The following is an 18,042-nucleotide window of genomic DNA, read 5'->3' on the forward strand; positions in this document are numbered from 1 at the left end:
GCAACCTTTATTCTGCAAGGCTTATTCTGCAACGCTTATTAAACAATAGATAGACAGATAAATGATATATCTTTAGTAGAATCCCTTTTAATCCCTTGCCGGTGTGAGGAAGTAGCTGTGGCGCTTCCTCCCTGTACGCGTCGCCGCCGTGACTCTCAGCCAGGCCCTTCTCATTTTTTTTTTGCCTCTCTTCTTTCTGAGGCAGTCTGATTTGTTATTGAGTGAATATCTCCTTCCTACCACAACAAACGTTTCTACTCTGTGGTTTCACCTTTTTTCTCGAACAGTTCTTCTCACATCAAATCAAAATCATGCTCCCCTCTAGCAGGTTTATATCTCGAATTCTTCCTCTAACGCAGAAACGATTTGCCTCTCTGATTACTACTCCTAATGATCCTAAATTGGTGAACCTCTTAACTCGTCTTGATAAGTTCGACAAGAGCTCCAGAATATTCGATAAGTTGGATGAGTTGTACATTTTAACACAAAGGAAGGGTTTTTTCAACTTGAACGCTAATAACCTTCAATTCATGGCCAATAATAATCAGATAAGTGATAGATACACGAACCTTTACAACTTTAATGACCTGAGCAAGATAGTTGCCAATCATTACTCTAATATGATGCTTTTTCCCACTGTGGTGTCTGGTAGTTCCGCATCTTCTATGATGATCACTCCTAATACTCCTATTTCTGGTTTACAGTTTATCTCAGGGAATGCTGTTGGTGGCTTCAGTAGAAATGGTCCTCTTGATAAATATCTAAGACTACTTAGTAACTTGGCCAAAAATGATGTCGAGATGAAAAGTCGAATCGAACAGGTTCTTAAAGCCTTTGATAAAGAAGATGATTTCTTCTTCAATTATGTTCTGGAGTTCTGGATAAGTGGTAAGAGTTTCAATAAGATGAGAGCCAAGAAGTTACAAGAACAACAGGAACGACAAGGAGGTAAGGGATCCTTACCGAACAAGACTACGGCGCTATGATAGAGTTGGTTGACTATATCTCAAGCGTAAATTCATGGTTTCTATTCTGGGGTCTTTTGGTATTTTTTTTCGTCTTGCTGCATTTCTATTCTGTTGAATGGCTATTTATTTATTAATGCATTTTCATATTTTCCGGCAATGTTCTGAATAGATCGATCTAAGCAGAACCAGTTCCTTTATGTAGACTATAAATCGATGGATGGGCTGCCATCAAAATTTCAACCTTCATCGAGTCCTTTTTTCCTTTTGCATACTGAAATCCTTGCTCTCAATATGAATGCTGCTCTTAATGCCCCACCAGTTGCTGCAGTTGAGCTACCAGATAATTCCAATTCAGGTGAAATACCTCATGGCGAATGGACTGAGCAGTTTGGTGAGGCTGTCGAGACCGGCTCCACAGATTCTATCAGAAGTACCGTATACGCTGCTCCCCGAGACGGTCAAGACCATTCTTCATGGATATCCCGTGACACTGTGTCTTTGCTAGGAAGTATTGTCTTTTACTTGCTCATCATCGTCATGATAGCCCACTATGCTCGCTGGACATATGTATACCTCAAAAAGAAGGTGGAAAGAAATCGAAACCTAGGAGATCTTCTGCAAAGAAGACAACAGCAAATCACCTTAGCTTCTATACCCAGATCTAAGAGGAACATTTTCAGAAATCTGTACGAGAGAAACTGGACTGGTGGTCAAGTCAATGATCCGGAAATGGCATTGTCCATCCAGCAGCAGCCTGCTCAGCTACCTTCCTACGACCAAGCAGTCAATGGATCATAATTTGTACTTCACTATTTATCAGGTAATATTAATTCTTCACCTTCATCAGACTCTTCCTCCGTACTTTGGTTCGTCTCCAACTTCTGGTAATCTGCATCCCAGAATTTCTTCACACCCACTTGGTCAAGATGGTTCCACCATTCCAATTCAGCAGGGTCTAAATCGGGTTCCACCCAAACAAATCCCTCTCCAGAAGAGTACCAGTATTGTCTCATCATAACCTCCTGTTCTGGCTCATTCACGTCGAATCCCATCGAATTTATCCTGGACACAACTTCCCTTGTGGCAAATCCTTCCACTCCATGGATGGCAGCATCGGCTTCCAGAACTTTTGCACACATTTTCATCTGGTCCACTTTCTGGTACCAGTCCCAAGGCATAGTTCCGTGCTTAAATAACAACGAACCGTTCTCCATACCCTTAGAAGAGAACGATATAACTGCAAGGAACCCACAGTTCACAAAATAACTCACTATCATGGCATACACTCCATATATGCCATATATAGTGCCTCCTGTTCCAGCATATACGAGTTCAGGAAAAAATAATTTAACGACAACATGAATTGCACCTACTAGTCCAAACAATGTTCCTCCAAAGTACGAGACGTACTTCCTTATTAGAGACTTTCTATGATCGAAATATCTTTGGGAGCCAGTAGTGATTTCAACATAATTCAAAGCGTCTTGAAATTCCGCGTCCCATACTAGTCTTCTAAATGGAATCATAGCAGTATCAGAACTAATGAATATTTCTGAGCCCCTGGAGTAATATGCTTCTACTATGGCCTTTAATGTAGGATACTTAGGCTCAAGAGTAAACAACTTTCGTAGTAACTCTTCATTGAAATCAACTCTCTCACTCTTAAGTATCCTCTTAATAAGATCATTTGATTCTTTAATAAGTGGGTTATTCTCTGGACGAAGCTTCTCATACTGATAAACGGAATCTTGAAATACTTTGCACGTATTCAATATCTCGAAAGCCCGTTTATTATCGATCTTAGTGATCCTCACATCTAGAAAATCCCTTTCCGCCAACCTGACTAAGTTCTTCATTCTCTGAATGTTGAGTTTCTCTGTGGAAAATGTCGAATCAGCATCCAATCGAGCACCATCCAGTCGAGCATCATCAACGGTACTTTTTGTGAAGGAGCTCAGTCGAGATCTCTGTTGCAAGCTGATCACTATTGCAGATCGGCTAACGATCGACGCCCTTTGAGCAAATTCTATTCCTATCCGTATTCCTAGGAAGCCCCTCAGTGCACTTTTCAGCATTTTCAATGCTTCAAACTAAACTCGATGTTAATAAGCCAATGAATTTACCAGAATATCTTATTTAATGCTTCTTGATCAGCTGCACCGCCCGAATCCATCATCTTTTTTTCCTTTTTTTTTTCTCTAATCGCAAATTTTTTTTATTCATTTTGTCCCTATCTTTGTACCCATTGTCTATCCGTTACTTCATTACTATTCAATATGGTAGCTCCCACAGCAGTCAAGACCGTTCGAGATAAATCTGCTGTAGCAGCAGTTCCAAAAGCTTTGACGGCGGAAAAAGATGATGATATTATGATTGATGTGGATACAGTGAGTAATGCTACTCCAGCAGAGACAGCTGAAGAGAAGAAACCAAAAGCGGGAATCGTACTAGATGAATCAGGAAAGCCCAAATTTCAGTCACAGGCAGCTTCAGGAATGACGGTTAAATTGGAGTCTAGAAAAGTGGCTATACCTCCACACAGAGTAGGCCCATTGAAAAGTAACTGGATCAAGATCTATCCTGCTCTAGTGGAACATTTGAAGTTACAAGTGAGAATGAACTTGAGAAGAAAGCACGTGGAGCTAAGAACATGTAAGAAGACTGTGGATCCCGGCGCTCTTCAGAAAGGTGCTGATTTCGTCCATGCCTTTGCATTAGGCTTTGATCTTGATGATGCCATTGCTTTGCTTCGGTTGGATGACTTGTATATTGAAACATTTGAAATTCAAGACGTGAAAAGTCTACATGGTGATCATCTTTCTCGTGCAATTGGTCGTATCGCCGGTAAGGATGGTCGTACCAAATTTGCTATAGAAAATGCCACCAGAACGAGAATAGTATTGGCTGATTCCAAAGTGCACATTATGGGAGGTTTCTCACATATTAAAATGGCCAGAGAGGCTGTAATGAGTTTAATTTTGGGTTCTCCTCCTGGTAAAGTGTACGGTAACTTGAGAACCATGGCTTCTCGTCTTAAAGAGAGGTACTGAGTCTCTAACGCTAATCGTCTACTCTGCTTGCACTCGCTTTTCTATCTCACCGATAACTATAATTATAACTAGAATAGTACTAACCAATATTATTTTCCATTTCATATAAATTCTTCCGTTACATCTCTAAGCAGTCTGAATTGATAGGCATCAGCGACATTCTGGAAAATTCGAACTCTACGTAAGATGTGCGTTCTGTTCATTGTAGCCGCCCAGTCACCTGAACATACACAGTGAAGGCTGATCTCTCGGTCCTTCATTCTTCCACACTTGCTGCACTTCAAGTCCTGACTGAGATATTTGGCGATGGCCCTCTCCAACTCATTTATCAACTTTTCCTCGATGATCAACTTGTTGTACGCCCTATGGCATGAATTGCACCGGAATGTCACTTCCTCGGAGTCCCTGCAAACGTCTATATCCTTGGTATAATCGCAGTAATCACAGATAACCTGAGGAATTACGAGGGACGTGGACGGATTCTTGAAAGTACCTTCTTCACTGAACTCTTTCACCTCAAAGAGCAAAAGTAACTCACGACGAAGCATACGAACTTCAAGATTTCTCCTTTTTGACAAGCTGAGAATATGGCACAAACTCTTGACCAATTCTAATGTTGGATTCGTTGAATTCAAGTAAGAACCGGCAAGCTTGGGGAACTCAAACTCCTGCTGCATCGAGGGGTCTAATAGCATTTCATTTTGCTTGCTTATCAACGTCTTAATACGCTTCAACAATGGGCTACGGAAGAATTCACACACGCCATTTTCGATCTCATTCATGTCCATACTTTCTCCATCGCCATTCCTGCCGTCGAATTTGTGCTGCTTCAGGATCTGTGTGATCTGTGTTCTCCTTGGTGAAACGACCCCCTGAGCGCTCTGACTGGAGTGACCATCCCTTTCCCGGTCCTTGGCAAATGCATCAAGAAACAAAAGCACCCAATCGTCGAACTCTCCTTGCATGATAATCGGTAAATAGTTCTTAACCTGCCAATTTGACACATACTCAAGTTTCTGTTCATCCTCTCCCCTGATCTCATTACAGAAGCTCCCTGCATAATTGAATTTATCCATCCATATTAACAAATCCCAGTATCTGACAATATTCAATTCAAGTAAGTTGAATAGAGGCTTCGATCTGACACTCGACACTAGATATTGGCCGTATGCATAAGAATTCTCTACAACGGTCTTTGAGGTCTTCAAAATAACTTTGTTTCTGTCTGCAAAAGCGATGCGGGCACCTGTCTTTTTAAACTCGCCAAGCAACTGCACGAAAGACTTCTTGGTCAAGTTGTGAATGTGGTAATGCAATGACGAATCGTATAAGAAGGAAAAAGGATTACTGTACCAACTGATGAAAGCGTGAACCATAGAATCAGCCTCGGAATTGTCCTTGATAGCATCATCCCACCAACGCCGCACCAATCCTCTTAGAACAGCTAAAGCAGGGCCACTGAACGAATCATCTGCAAAAGTATCCACACCGGAATCATCCTTGTTACTTTTTTCTCCTGATTCAGAAATGAACACACCTTCAGCTTCATTGATCCAAGAAGAAGTTAGAATCGTATTGACAGTCAAATTTTTTACCTCAAGTTCCAAGCAGACAGACTCATATACTTCAGGATGATTGAAATGTGGAAATTGAAGCGATTCGTCAGACTCAAAAACGGCCATATCCTTCTCTGACCCACCGTAGTCCGGCGCTGAACTAGGAGACCACCATAAGATAATGCCAGCCTTGCTAAGACGCCTAGCATATTCAATGTCGATGAGGTAACCCATCGTATCGACTTTCAGGTTGCAGAGTGGAATATTGCTGTAACGTGACAACTCCATGAGTTTACTGAGCCAGCTGGAAAGAGATAAATAATGGTTCACAATCCTCTTCATTATCAATGCGTGCCAGGAAAGTGCACTTACTTTAATCTCGCCAATATTCATCATCACCGTAGGCATTTCCCAAGACGATTTGAAGATCTTCTTGAGCTTTGCTGGATAGGGTGATTGAATGGCAAGCAAATACTTGGATGCACTATGCTCATTGATAGCGCCAATTCGAGCGTTCAACTTGCGATGAAGCCTCGATATATCAGTGAAATAATGTGTTTCAAATGAGATCTCTGGAGCATAGTCAATAATTCCGTAATATTTGTCAAGCAGATCCTTCTTTGCTTTGAACATATCTCTATAGTATGCACCCATTTTAGGAGGAAGCTGTTGCGCGTGGGCAGAAGCTTTTAACACATACATATAGGCAGAGGGTTCTGTCGATCTAAACAAAGTGAAGATCTCATAGCCATTGGAGATGATGTGAAGTAAGTACAAGATTCCCATGGAGAACCTATTCAGGTAGCCGTCCGCTGGGAATGTCTTTAAACTTTCAGCATCAAATCCTTTCTCAAACGATTTTGCCAGAAGGTGCATCTTCTTATCGTCGAACTTCACACACGTTCCTAATTCCATAATTGCTCTATCAACTGCGGAAATGTTCGCTTCATAGATGCCTTCTACTGCGGAACTCTTGAGTATAGTATCAGGTTTATTCATTTCATTCTTGAACACAGACTCTGGCATAATCAGCTTGAATAAGTTATAATTATCTCTGCCAGTAGGGAGCGATTCAGCTGACTTGCACACCTCACACCCTTCAATGCTTCCGTCGGGGAGGTTCCCAGATTTGAACTTAATATAGATCTTCTTTGGGATATGCAATATCATAGTCTGAATCTTACCGCCAATTAGTGCAAACACCTTAAGGTCACCAGGGTGACTTTGGTCAAATCTGTACTGAATAATTTGCCATGTCGTGGTGGCATACGTCTCTGCACGACGCTTAATGTATCCGGAAACGGCACTTTGATCGGATATCTGGAAACTACGGCCAAAAAGCTTCTCTCTTCTCTCTTTTTCCTTCGCCTGGAGCCTCCATTTCACCTTCTCGTACTTGAGGAAACCAATGTAGTCATCTGCAGGATCTGGCAGAGGCTGCCTGAGTATGTGCTGATCTTCATCTTCTTCGTTCTCTTTCTCACCGTGGCGTCTTTTCTTTCTAGAAAGTACACGAGCTATTTTCGGTGCCTTTCCATCGGTCGAAACTTTTCCCAAATCTTCGATATCATGCATGACGGGTTTGGAACCAGGAGGTGCCTTACCAAAGAAACTAGTTAAAGAGGACTGTTTCAACTTATCATTCATTGTGTCAATCCTTTTCTGCATCCAGTCAGGATGTGCAATTCTTGGAACAGGGTTTTTGATACCTTGTAAAGCAGCAGGAATAGTGATAATCTTTTGAATGGAACTGGCCAATCTTTCACGGTAGTAACTCCAGTCGATAATAGATCTAGGGTCGAAATCGTCCAAGCCAGGATCTTTTAGCCAACGCCTTAAATACTTCTGTTTCACTGCAAAGTCTGAGGAGAAGATAACAGTAGGAATGGCCCTCTCAGTAACTGGAGATCCAATTGGACGATCAGCAACAATATACTTACAAGCCAAACCTTTATCCTTCACCATTTCCTCACCTAGGAATTCACCCAATCTGCGAGCCGTGCTAATGGAGCAGGACTTCTGTTTGCCGTACTCCACCAACGCTTTCGACATACTTCTATTCTCACAAATCAACTCGATCAAATCCTCGTCTTCTAGCATCTTACCTCTACTCTCCAAAACATCCAACCACCGATTTGCCACATCAGCAACAGTAGCATAACAAGCTTCAAGAGTATCACCATCAAGGAAAAGTTTGAAGATATCTGATTGGAAATTCTTAATTAACTGCAACTCACCACGCCTTTTCAACTCGAAACCTTTCAATTCGGCTAGAGATCCGTCAAAGTTAAAGACAGCATATCTTTTCTTTAAACCTTTGCCTTCCTCTTTTGAAGTAGGCAAAATCATGGCCCTGTAGGGGCCATCTGCCTCAAAGAAAATGGTGTTTTCGGAGTGAGTTTCGTACTTCTTCTTTGTGGGGTCCACCATCGTCTGATACTGATCATTGGTAAACCTCTTATGAACAATGTAGTTTAACATCGAACATGGATAGGTGGTAGAAGTGACTTTTCCGTTCTTCAGCTTGAAGTCGAAAGTATCCGGAAAACTTTTAGGTAATGCACACCAAATACCATCGGTATCCAACTCTAGAGGACGGCCTAGTCTCTCGATCAATGCTCTAGCCATCTGAATAATGGTGGCACCAGTGAGGCAGGTGACACCTGCCATCTCCATAGAATACCATCTGGAACCTTTTCTCATGACGTAACCATAAAAGGAATTCAAGATAACCTTGTGTGCTAATTGCATTGAATCGTACAACACTACCATCTTCTTGGCTTCGTCCAAAGCATGCTTGTTGGTATTGTTGACCTGTTTGAGCTTTTTCTTCCATAATTTGGCCAACCCTTTGAACTCGTATCGACGATCTCTGAACGAACGAACGGTATCAACGTAGAAAGGATTCTCACGCTGACAAATGATAGCCTCCCTTTCAACAATCTTGGATTGCTTGATACGATGATAAACTTTTCTCGAATAATCAGAAACATGTTTCTTCAAATATGTAGACTGCTCTGAGTAAGAAAGTTCGTCAAATGATCTGTTGGGTAATCCTGGCTTTCGTGGGGAAAACGTTTCGCTCTGCATTGCATTCTTAATCATATTATAGTCACTGGTGTCAGCAGGGTAGAACTCCCCTCTCCATGCCCACGATAATCGTCTGTCGCACTTCTTTCCTGGTCGATTAAAATCACAGGCAGCGCAATCTTCTTCGGACTTCATAGAATCTGGTTGCAAACGGTTCGATAGCATAATGTTGGGATACATGGAAGCAACATCGACATGATAAATGACAGGGGGTTCCCGAATCTTAGTGTGCTCCTTGAAGGCCAGTAGCTGCTTCTTGACATCCTGGTAAACTTCGTCAAAATTGGTAACATCCTCCAGCTTCTGATGGCCTTCCTCAGTAATGGCAAACTTTAGTGCACATTCCAAATCGTCTAAGAGCATGTCGACGGCAGTTGGATCGATCTTAAAATCTGAATCTAAATCAGCACGGAACACACCAGCTTCAAGTGACTCAACATGGCCACCCACATACGTCTCAGACTCGATCAAGTGTCCCTCATAAAATCTTTCTAGAGGGTCAGTATGCTTGTTGGGAAGGACAATGTCATGGGTATAAGCTTGAACGGTTAAAAGTATCTCACACAAGGTACCAGTACCTTTACGCAACACCTCGTCTGGATTCAAAGGAATAATAGAACAAAGAGAGAAGATGAATGGATGCACGTATTTGTAGTAAAGATAATAGGTAGCGACAGCATCAGACACAGAGTACTCTGCCAATGTCTGTGGCTTTTCGTATGCATATGGAGTCATCAACTCGGGGTCCAACTCTGTAGGATTGTAACCCAACTTTGCTGTAGTAACGGCTTTCAAACCCTGGGAACCCTGAGGTAAATAAGAGTCTCTTTTCACCCAACGGAAGCAGTCCATGTGAGAGCAATAAGTCGACTTATATTCACCCTCGCTATCCTGAGCAAAGCCAATCTCATTATGCATATCTATACCATGATATGATGCTCTCGCTTCAACAAAAGGCCAATCAAAGAAATCACCATTGAATGTGGCAATAACTGTTGGTCTGGTCTCTCTAACATGCTCAAAGAATCTCTCAAGCAAGGCTTTTTCGTTACGTTCATTAAAAATGGTGAACGAACCTGGATACTCAGGTCTAGGAGTGTACTCAAAATCCTGTATATCCTCACCAATAATGTCTCTATTGGTAATTAAATAACCCTCGCCGTCGATCATGTAGGAGATCATCATCACTTGATCAACGGCACTGTCCGGAAATTTGAGTGGGGCCTTTGTAGTCTCGATATCGTAAGCAAGAACAACTGGATCGGCAAATGCAATCTTATCTTTACGTTCGGTGAATTTAACATGATCATGATCTGCTTCAATATCGTACCATTTACCCACTCGGATATCCTTATCAATGGAGACACGAGCATGAAACGGAACATCATATTCCCTGAGCTCTTCGATCAATTCAGAAGGATCCGTATGATGCGATTCATTAGCGTTTGAACTATCTTCATCTTCACCGATATCTTCATCCACTTTCATTAATGTGTTGTAGTTTAAGTTAACCGATTTGTAGATATCGTTGCTCTCTTTACTTTGCTTGTTTCTTTCAACAATCGGTCGCAACACCCTTCGAGCCTCGAGCAAATCCGTAATGTTGTGGAAACTCAACTTGAGTAGCCTTCTGCGAATGCCAAGAAGATGGTTTGGCTGCCGAAGATCATCCTTAGTAATTTGCTCCACCTTCTTTACTGTAGACTCTAAGAACTTCCTTAAATATTCTTCAACATCACCCTCAGCACCTTCCTGACATTTCACCAGAAAATAAGGATCATAGGGCATAGTGACTTTGAAAGAACCTCCTTCTTCGTCTAAAAAGTAGTAGTCAACACCAACGCATCCCTGTATTATGTCCTCATTAGGGATCGTAGTGGTGTGGAAATTGACCAACCATCCAGTCTTCTCGGGGCCAGACTCGTATCGATCAAATCCAACAAGGGAATCCATTCGATCGATTTCCTTCACTGCCTCAAATTTCGTGTCTGCGTATCCTGCCATAGGTTCTGATGATCTTGTATACTTTTGATTGAAGTTATTATAGTTAGTTTCAACCTTCTCCTTCCTGTAGCCGTAAGGACCCGGTCTACTGACGTATCTAGCTCCGCCACCATTTCTAAGGTTTCCTTTATTTTGTAAAGCCGGCATCATCAGATGGTCAGACAGAATAGAATGAGAGAAGATGGGCTATACAGAGAATTAAAAGGAACGACGCGTTTTGATTGCAACAGACGCGTAAAGTCTGAAAGAGACTCGACGGGTCGATTCGTCCATAAAAAAGACACGTTCATTACAGTTACCCGAGGCATCAGACAAGGAACTACGAAAAGCCAGAAAACAATATGTCAGACCTCGGTCTGGCAAGTTGACTTTAGTTAACCGGCTTTCAGATCCTCTGACATGCAAAACCTTAGCCTTAAGAACCTACTCGCTTCGTCTTAGAGGTTCGCGAAATCGACTTTCGGTCTGAGAAGTTACAAGTGCGCGGAATTGATCTATTTCTTTTCCTCGCACACCAACAACCTCTTTCTATCCGTCTATATCTAGATATGTACAATCCCTACGCACAGCCAGAGCAGAACGCGGGTTCTTTGGATCCTAACGGTGTTTACCCTACTCCGTTTGTTTCCTCTAAACAACCTTTTCTTTCTCAGAGTCGACAGCAACAGCAACAGCAACATCAACAACAACAACAACAGCAACATGGTGTAGGCCGTGCTGGAACAGGAACACCCACTCAGTTGAATTTCAATAACATTATGAACGATTCTACCGCACAGATGGGACTCCATTTCGGCCAAACAGCATTCAATGCATCTCAGCAGTACATGCAACAGAACTTGAAGCTACTAGTTAGCGACGAGAACATCAAATACTACTTCAAAGTGTCGAATTCGTACGTTCTTCAAAAACTCTTGCTGATTCTAGTTCCATATAGAAACAAGACTTGGATAAGGCAGTTCAGATCGACCACAGATGCCCAGGGTAATGCTGTAGAAATCTACGCAACACCGAGAGATGATATCAATGCTCCTGATTTGTATATACCGTCAATGGCTCTAGTAACGTACATTCTTCTTTGGGCAGTCTTCTCGGGTTTCCATGGTGACTTTCATCCTCAATTGTTGGGCTACGCACTAACTAGAACGTTGGCCTTTTACTTAATGGACGTTTTACTTTTGAAATTGTCATTTTATACCTTGGCAATCAATTCAAAAAACAGCAAGATATGGGACTTGGTTAGTTACAGCGGTTACAAGTTCGTCACTACTTTGTTATTGATGATCTTCAAAAACACTGTCAATTCTTATCTCATAGTGATTGTGTTTTTCCTAGTGTTGGTGTTTTCTTTAGGATTCTTTCTTATGAGATCTCTTAGATACGTGGTTCTACCTGGTGGCTTGGAAAGTGGAACTGTTTCTGCTGCAAGTAAAAGGCTCAGAACCCAGTTCTTGTTTATCTACTCCTTCGTTCTTCAGGCAGTGATGGTCTGGTTGATGGCTTAATACTTTTAGTATCTTTATTACGTAAGCTTACCCTGATAATGAAAAATAAAAAAAATTATATGAAAATTTTTTTCCCCACGAGAGCGGGAACCTCATCAGGCTTCCGATTACCTGTGGTGAGGGATATTAATTAGTCGTGAAGACAAAAAAAAATTTGGAGGAAAAAAACAAAAGACTGAAAATTTTTTTCATCGGTATAGAGAGAAGGGGTATTCATTTCTTATTAATTTAATACTAGTACGCTCTTTTTGAAAGTCTTTAAAGGTTTTCCATCTGAAGCTACAGAGTTCATATTTCAACCAAAACTCAAGATAGTACAAGTATTATAGTTCGAGATGGTTAACTTCACAGTTGCGCAAATCAGAGCTTTGATGGACCAGGTTACGAATGTCCGTAACATGTCCGTCATTGCTCACGTGGATCACGGTAAATCTACATTGACCGATTCTTTGGTTCAGAGAGCTGGTATTATTTCTGCCGGTAAAGCTGGTGAGGCCAGATATACTGATACCAGAAAGGATGAGCAGGAAAGAGGTATTACCATTAAGTCTACTGCCATCTCTCTTTACGCTGAGATGACTGACGATGACGTTAAGGAGATCGAAGGTGAGACCATAGGTAATAGTTTTTTGATTAACTTGATTGATTCCCCCGGTCATGTTGATTTTTCTTCAGAGGTTACTGCCGCTTTGAGAGTTACCGATGGTGCTTTGGTTGTTGTGGATACCGTTGAAGGTGTCTGTGTCCAGACCGAGACCGTTTTGAGACAGTCTTTAGGTGAACGTATCAAGCCTGTTTTGATTATCAACAAGGTTGATAGAGCTATTTTGGAATTGCAGGTTGACAAGGAAGAGTTGTACCAAATTTTTTCCAGAACTATCGAGTCTGTTAACGTTGTCATCTCCACCTATCAGGACAAAGTTCTTGGTGATGTTCAGGTCTATCCTTACAAGGGAACCGTTGCTTTCGGTTCTGGTTTGCACGGTTGGGCTTTCACCATTAGAGAATTTGCTGACAAGTACTCCAGCAAATTTGGTGTTGACAGACAGAAGATGATGGCCAGATTATGGGGTGATCATTTCTTCAACCCTAAGAACAAGAAGTGGACCAACAAGGGTACCGACCACAAGGGCAATACTTTGGAGAGATCTTTCAATATGTTTGTTTTGGACCCTATTTTCAAACTTATTAATGCCATCATGAACGGTAAGGTCGAGAATGCCAGACTTATGATCGAGAAATTGGGAGTCCAGTTGAAGGGTGATGAGAAGGACTTGGAAGGTAAGCCATTGATGAAGGTCGTCATGAGAAAGTTCTTACCTGCCGCTGATGCTATGTTGGAGATGATCATCTTACATTTGCCATCTCCAGTTACTGCTCAGAAGTACAGAGCAGAGCTTTTGTATGAAGGTCCAAAGGATGACGCTAACTGCATTGCCATCAAGAACTGTGATCCTAAAGCAGGTTTGATGTTGTACATTTCCAAGATGGTTCCTACCTCTGATAAGGGTAGATTCTACGCCTTTGGTCGTATCTTCGCCGGTACCGTTAAATCCGGTATGAAGGTTAGAATCCAAGGTCCTAACTACATACCTGGCAAGAAGGATGACTTGTTTGTCAAGGCTATCCAGAGAACCGTTTTGATGATGGGACGTTTTGTCGAGGCCATTGACGACTGTCCAGCCGGTAATATTGTTGGTTTGGTCGGTATTGATCAATACTTGTTGAAGAGTGGTACTTTGACCACCGATGAGTCCGCTTACAATATGAAGGTGATGAGATTCTCTGTCTCTCCCGTTGTCGAGGTTGCCGTTGATGTTAAAAACGGTAACGACTTACCTAAGTTGGTTGAGGGTTTAAAGAGGTTATCCAAGTCTGACCCTTGTGTCAAATGTTACATGTCTGAGTCTGGTGAGCATATCGTTGCTGCTACTGGTGAGTTACATTTGGAGGTTTGTTTGCAGGATTTGGAGCAGGACCATGCTGGTGTTCCATTGAAGGTTTCTTCTCCTGTTGTTTCCTACAGAGAGACTGTCGCTGCCAAGTCTTCTAAGACTGCTTTGTCCAAGTCTCCTAATAAGCATAACAGAATTTACTTGAGGGCCGAGCCTATGACTGAAGAGTGTACTGTGGGTATCGAGAATGGTAAGGTGAATGTCAGAGCCGATCTTAAGGTCAGAGCTAGACAGATGGCTGATGATTACGGTTGGGATGTCACGGATGCCAGAAAGATCTGGTGTTTCGGTCCTGACGGTCAAGGTCCAAATGTTGTTGTTGACTCGACCAAGGCTGTTCAGTATTTGAATGAAATCAAGGATCATGTCAATTCCGGTTTCCAGTGGGCAACTAAGGAAGGTCCAGTTATTGGTGAGCAGATGAGAGGTATCAGATACAACATGTTGGATGTCACTTTGCATGCTGATGCTATTCACAGAGGTGCTGGTCAGATTATGCCAACCATGAGAAGAGTTACATTTGCTGCCATGTTATTGGCTGAGCCAAGAATTCAGGAACCTGTCTTTATGGTTGAGGTTCAGTGTCCTGAAACTGCTATCGGTGGTATCTACTCTGTTCTTAACAAGAAGAGAGGTCAGATTATTTCTGAAGAGCAGAGACCTGGTACTCCATTGTTCACTGTCAAGGCTTTCTTACCTGTCAATGAATCCTTTGGTTTCACCGGTGAGTTGAGACAGGCTACCGGTGGCCAAGCTTTCCCACAGATGATCTTCGATCACTACGCTACCATGACTGGTGACCCAACTGATAGCACCTCTAAAGCCGGTGAGATTGTTCATGAAACCAGAAAGAAAAGAGGAATGAAGGAGGATGTTCCAAGTTACGAGGAATATTACGACAGATTGTAAGCAATTTTTCTTTTTAATACTAGGGTGCTTTATTCTTTATGAGCGCTCTTTACTCTTGTCCTTTTTTTATCAATTTAAGACCTTTTAAAACTCAATTAGCACTAATTGTCATTATTCTCTCAAGCGTTTGGCTATAGGGATATCCTTCGATGTAGGTGCATCCTCTCTGACCATCTTACCCTTGTCTTCCGTTTTCTTAGTCTGAAGACCTTCTCGCTTACGTTCCTTCAAATCTTCGATGCCCGTGTCTGCAGCAAGTTTCTCCATCCTCAAAGTTTCCGTGTATTTTCTCTTTTTCATTTTGCCCCAAGTTGATTTGAGTAGCCGATATATTCCGGAGCTTTTGCTTTCGTGAGTGACGACATAATCAGTCAACTTTTCAATATCGTTTATTAATGTCTGCGTAGTCTGATACTGATGTAGAGCTATCTTTTCGATGATCTCCTGTCCACTTGGAACTCCCTGAGAGTTCAGATCCTTATCCTGCAAGGCATTGCTCAAAACGTTAGATTTGTCACATTTCAGTAGCAGTTGGCCTAAACTGTCTACCGCATATAGCTGAGGAAAGTGAATAAGCTCTGCTTGATTGATGATCTCATCATTGAGAGCTTTCGAGACCTCTGAATGTTTCACTGCACTCTCAGAAATGTCGGTCAACTTCAGCACATCCTCTTTGATTTTATTCAGAACTGTAAATCTCTCTTCGACTTGCTCATCTGTTAAAGAACTGTAGTTACTCGGATCTGGTCGTCGTATTAATGGTGCCTTGCTGGCCTCTCTTTTTAACGTCCAATACTTAGAAACCAAAATGGCGAATTCAAGGCACCCCTGGATATCAAGGTGTTCTTTCTTGAAAAATTCCTGCAGTCTCTTAACGAATAATATGGGAACTACAGGTGCTCCTTTGTGAGTAGACCATCTGAAAAGATAGCTCTTGGTATTAGTTAACTCCTTCTTGATGTCAGATGTCACTGATATCCGATTGGTCTCTTCGGAACGACGTTTGATGTTGCTCAAAGAATAGAAAAGTCTGGTTTTCTCAATTCCCAATCGGGTTCCATGGGTTAATGCCCACTCCCTAGGTGTATGCTTATCGCAAAAAGTTACCAGCGTGGACTGATTGTCGATAGCTCCTTTGATACCTTTCTTCAGACGTAGATACAAGTCTGCACGCCTCGCACATGTCGCATGATATGCCAAAAAGCACGAATTTCGACAGCATTGAATACATGCACCCACCCTTCTCTTGCAAATATAGCATGTTAACTTCCATCGATTCTTCGGCACGTTTTGAATACCCTCTATGGGCTCCATGTAAATAGGGTTGGCAAGGTACAATTCATTGATCCATAAAGCGCAAATCACGTGCGCCCAGTAACCATTGTCAGTCTGTTTGAATGCGCCCGTTGTGCTGGGACAAAAAAGGCACCGTTGGTTCTGATTCCTGGAGATAAGGCATCGCCTACAAAGCCATGGACCCTCTGGAATAAATGGAATTCCATAGCATTCCTGATGCACAGCAATATTACAGCCATCGCAGAAGACAATGGCGTTAGAACTGTCGCAATCATTACGATTGCACACAGCACAGCATTGATCTTCTTCCGGAGATACTCCCTTCCCATCATCTGATCCGTACATAGAAGCTCTAATAATCTGTCTTTCATTTGCAGCGTTCTGATTCTTTGCTGGAGGTGGTAGGAGCTGCTCAATAAAGAAGTCCTGCATCTCTAAAAACGTCATGGATGTTTCAAACAGCTCATAACTGGTTGGATTCAACCCTTTCTTGTCTCTTAGCTTGTTTATATGCTCCACAAAGAGCTTATCCTGTTCATCCATGTCATAGAGTACCCGGAACAAATCATTATATAACAAACCACCCTTCACAAGTCCATAGTTTCCCTCGTCTGGTCTGGTATACGTCTCTGTACTCCTCTTTCCCCCTTTACGGGAATGAATATCGTGATAGCCCAATTTCATATACCTTCTGGACGGAGACTCCAGAGACTCTTCGCAATCATTAGTACCCTTTATATGTCGGAAACAAGGTCGTTTCAATCTGTCCAAAATCTCCTTATCATGTAACTTTCTAGTGCTTACGTAATCGCGAATAGCTGTATCCTCATATAATTGGTCCAAAAGAGCTGTAGACGAGATCACATCATGAGTGGCTTTGCTCTCTGTCTGTCCTTCAATAACTTTGACGTCCAACACATCCTCTCCATTCAAATTGTCATAATACTCGGTAAAATCTGTCTCTTCACGTGGATTGACCACTTTCGCAGTAACCTTTCTCTTTTTAGGGCGACCTCGTTGCATTTTCATCTAACAGAAGAAAAAAAATAAAGCCTGCTTCAACTTACACAGGATATAGTTTTCAGATCGAGCAAATCATTCAATGGGGATAGCTCCAAACTTGACAAGGAAACAAAAAGATGTATGTGTATATCCACGCAAGGACCGTCAACGCGATCGGGCAATAAATTTCAGTATCCGTAACGCGCGCTGTGGTGTAAAGATGTACATCGACTAAGTTTACTCCATCAGGGCTACGTACAGACCAAGAAGATGACGACTTGCAAAGACTGTTAAATGCATCAATGAGGAAGAAAGTTACCTCCGTTGAAGCTTGCTGGGTTTTTTGGTCCCATTGGCTCCATTGGCTTCCTTGACTCCATTCTCCATTGACCTTTGGCTTTAGCTCTATTGGTAGTTTCCTCGGCTGTGCTGTCCAGCCACCTTTCCCCCTCTTCCCCCCCCCGCTCATTTCTCATCACCCGTCCCAATTTCCTGGAAGAAACTTTTTCTCTCGGTCTTAGTCGGAACTCTCTCGCTTCGCGTTCAGATTCGCGGCACATAAATTAGTTGTACCAACTTTAAGCACCTTTTGTCGTGCGCATAAACTGCTTTCTTATTTATCAGTGGCCGGCAGCTTTATTCTAGCTAGTATTCATTAGAAGGCGTCGAATTATTCAGTCAATTTCATTTTGTATTGCTTCATTTCT

The 18,042-nt window shown here is 42.1% G+C and overlaps 8 protein-coding genes across 8 annotated transcripts; 5 read left to right on the plus strand and 3 right to left on the minus strand.

Annotated features, from left to right (window-relative positions):
• Positions 1 to 311: 311 nt before the first annotated feature.
• Positions 312 to 986, plus strand: FOA43_001248 (uncharacterized protein; the record flags this gene model as incomplete). The annotated part of the gene is made up of 1 exon (XM_038921570.1): positions 312 to 986. One exon carries the CDS (start codon positions 312 to 314, stop codon positions 984 to 986), a length of 675 nt encoding a protein of 224 aa, XP_038777498.1.
• A 273-nt stretch (positions 987 to 1,259) lies between these two features.
• On the plus strand, positions 1,260 to 1,766 carry FOA43_001249 (uncharacterized protein; the record flags this gene model as incomplete). The annotated part of the gene is made up of 1 exon (XM_038921571.1): positions 1,260 to 1,766. One exon carries the CDS (start codon positions 1,260 to 1,262, stop codon positions 1,764 to 1,766), a length of 507 nt encoding a protein of 168 aa, XP_038777499.1.
• Positions 1,767 to 1,777: 11 nt separating this feature from the next.
• FOA43_001250 (uncharacterized protein) lies at positions 1,778 to 3,043 on the minus strand (the record flags this gene model as incomplete). The annotated part of the gene is made up of 1 exon (XM_038921572.1): positions 1,778 to 3,043. The coding sequence occupies one exon, from the start codon at positions 3,041 to 3,043 to the stop codon at positions 1,778 to 1,780; it is 1,266 nt and encodes a 421-aa protein (XP_038777500.1).
• Positions 3,044 to 3,244: 201 nt separating this feature from the next.
• Positions 3,245 to 4,018, plus strand: PNO1 (pre-rRNA-processing protein pno1; the record flags this gene model as incomplete). The annotated part of the gene is made up of 1 exon (XM_038921573.1): positions 3,245 to 4,018. One exon carries the CDS (start codon positions 3,245 to 3,247, stop codon positions 4,016 to 4,018), a length of 774 nt encoding a protein of 257 aa, XP_038777501.1.
• A 101-nt stretch (positions 4,019 to 4,119) lies between these two features.
• On the minus strand, positions 4,120 to 10,818 carry FOA43_001252 (uncharacterized protein; the record flags this gene model as incomplete). The annotated part of the gene is made up of 1 exon (XM_038921574.1): positions 4,120 to 10,818. One exon carries the CDS (start codon positions 10,816 to 10,818, stop codon positions 4,120 to 4,122), a length of 6,699 nt encoding a protein of 2,232 aa, XP_038777502.1.
• Positions 10,819 to 11,216: 398 nt separating this feature from the next.
• FOA43_001253 (uncharacterized protein) lies at positions 11,217 to 12,173 on the plus strand (the record flags this gene model as incomplete). The annotated part of the gene is made up of 1 exon (XM_038921575.1): positions 11,217 to 12,173. The coding sequence occupies one exon, from the start codon at positions 11,217 to 11,219 to the stop codon at positions 12,171 to 12,173; it is 957 nt and encodes a 318-aa protein (XP_038777503.1).
• A 335-nt stretch (positions 12,174 to 12,508) lies between these two features.
• Positions 12,509 to 15,037, plus strand: EFT1 (Elongation factor 2; the record flags this gene model as incomplete). The annotated part of the gene is made up of 1 exon (XM_038921576.1): positions 12,509 to 15,037. The coding sequence occupies one exon, from the start codon at positions 12,509 to 12,511 to the stop codon at positions 15,035 to 15,037; it is 2,529 nt and encodes an 842-aa protein (XP_038777504.1).
• Positions 15,038 to 15,148: 111 nt separating this feature from the next.
• Positions 15,149 to 17,356, minus strand: FOA43_001255 (uncharacterized protein; the record flags this gene model as incomplete). Its single annotated transcript, XM_038921577.1, has 1 exon — positions 15,149 to 17,356. One exon carries the CDS (start codon positions 17,354 to 17,356, stop codon positions 15,149 to 15,151), a length of 2,208 nt encoding a protein of 735 aa, XP_038777505.1.
• Positions 17,357 to 18,042: the final 686 nt, after the last annotated feature.

Source organism: Brettanomyces nanus, chromosome 1 (assembly GCF_011074865.1).
Source record: "Brettanomyces nanus chromosome 1, complete sequence".
NCBI lineage: Eukaryota > Fungi > Ascomycota > Pichiomycetes > Pichiales > Pichiaceae > Brettanomyces > Brettanomyces nanus.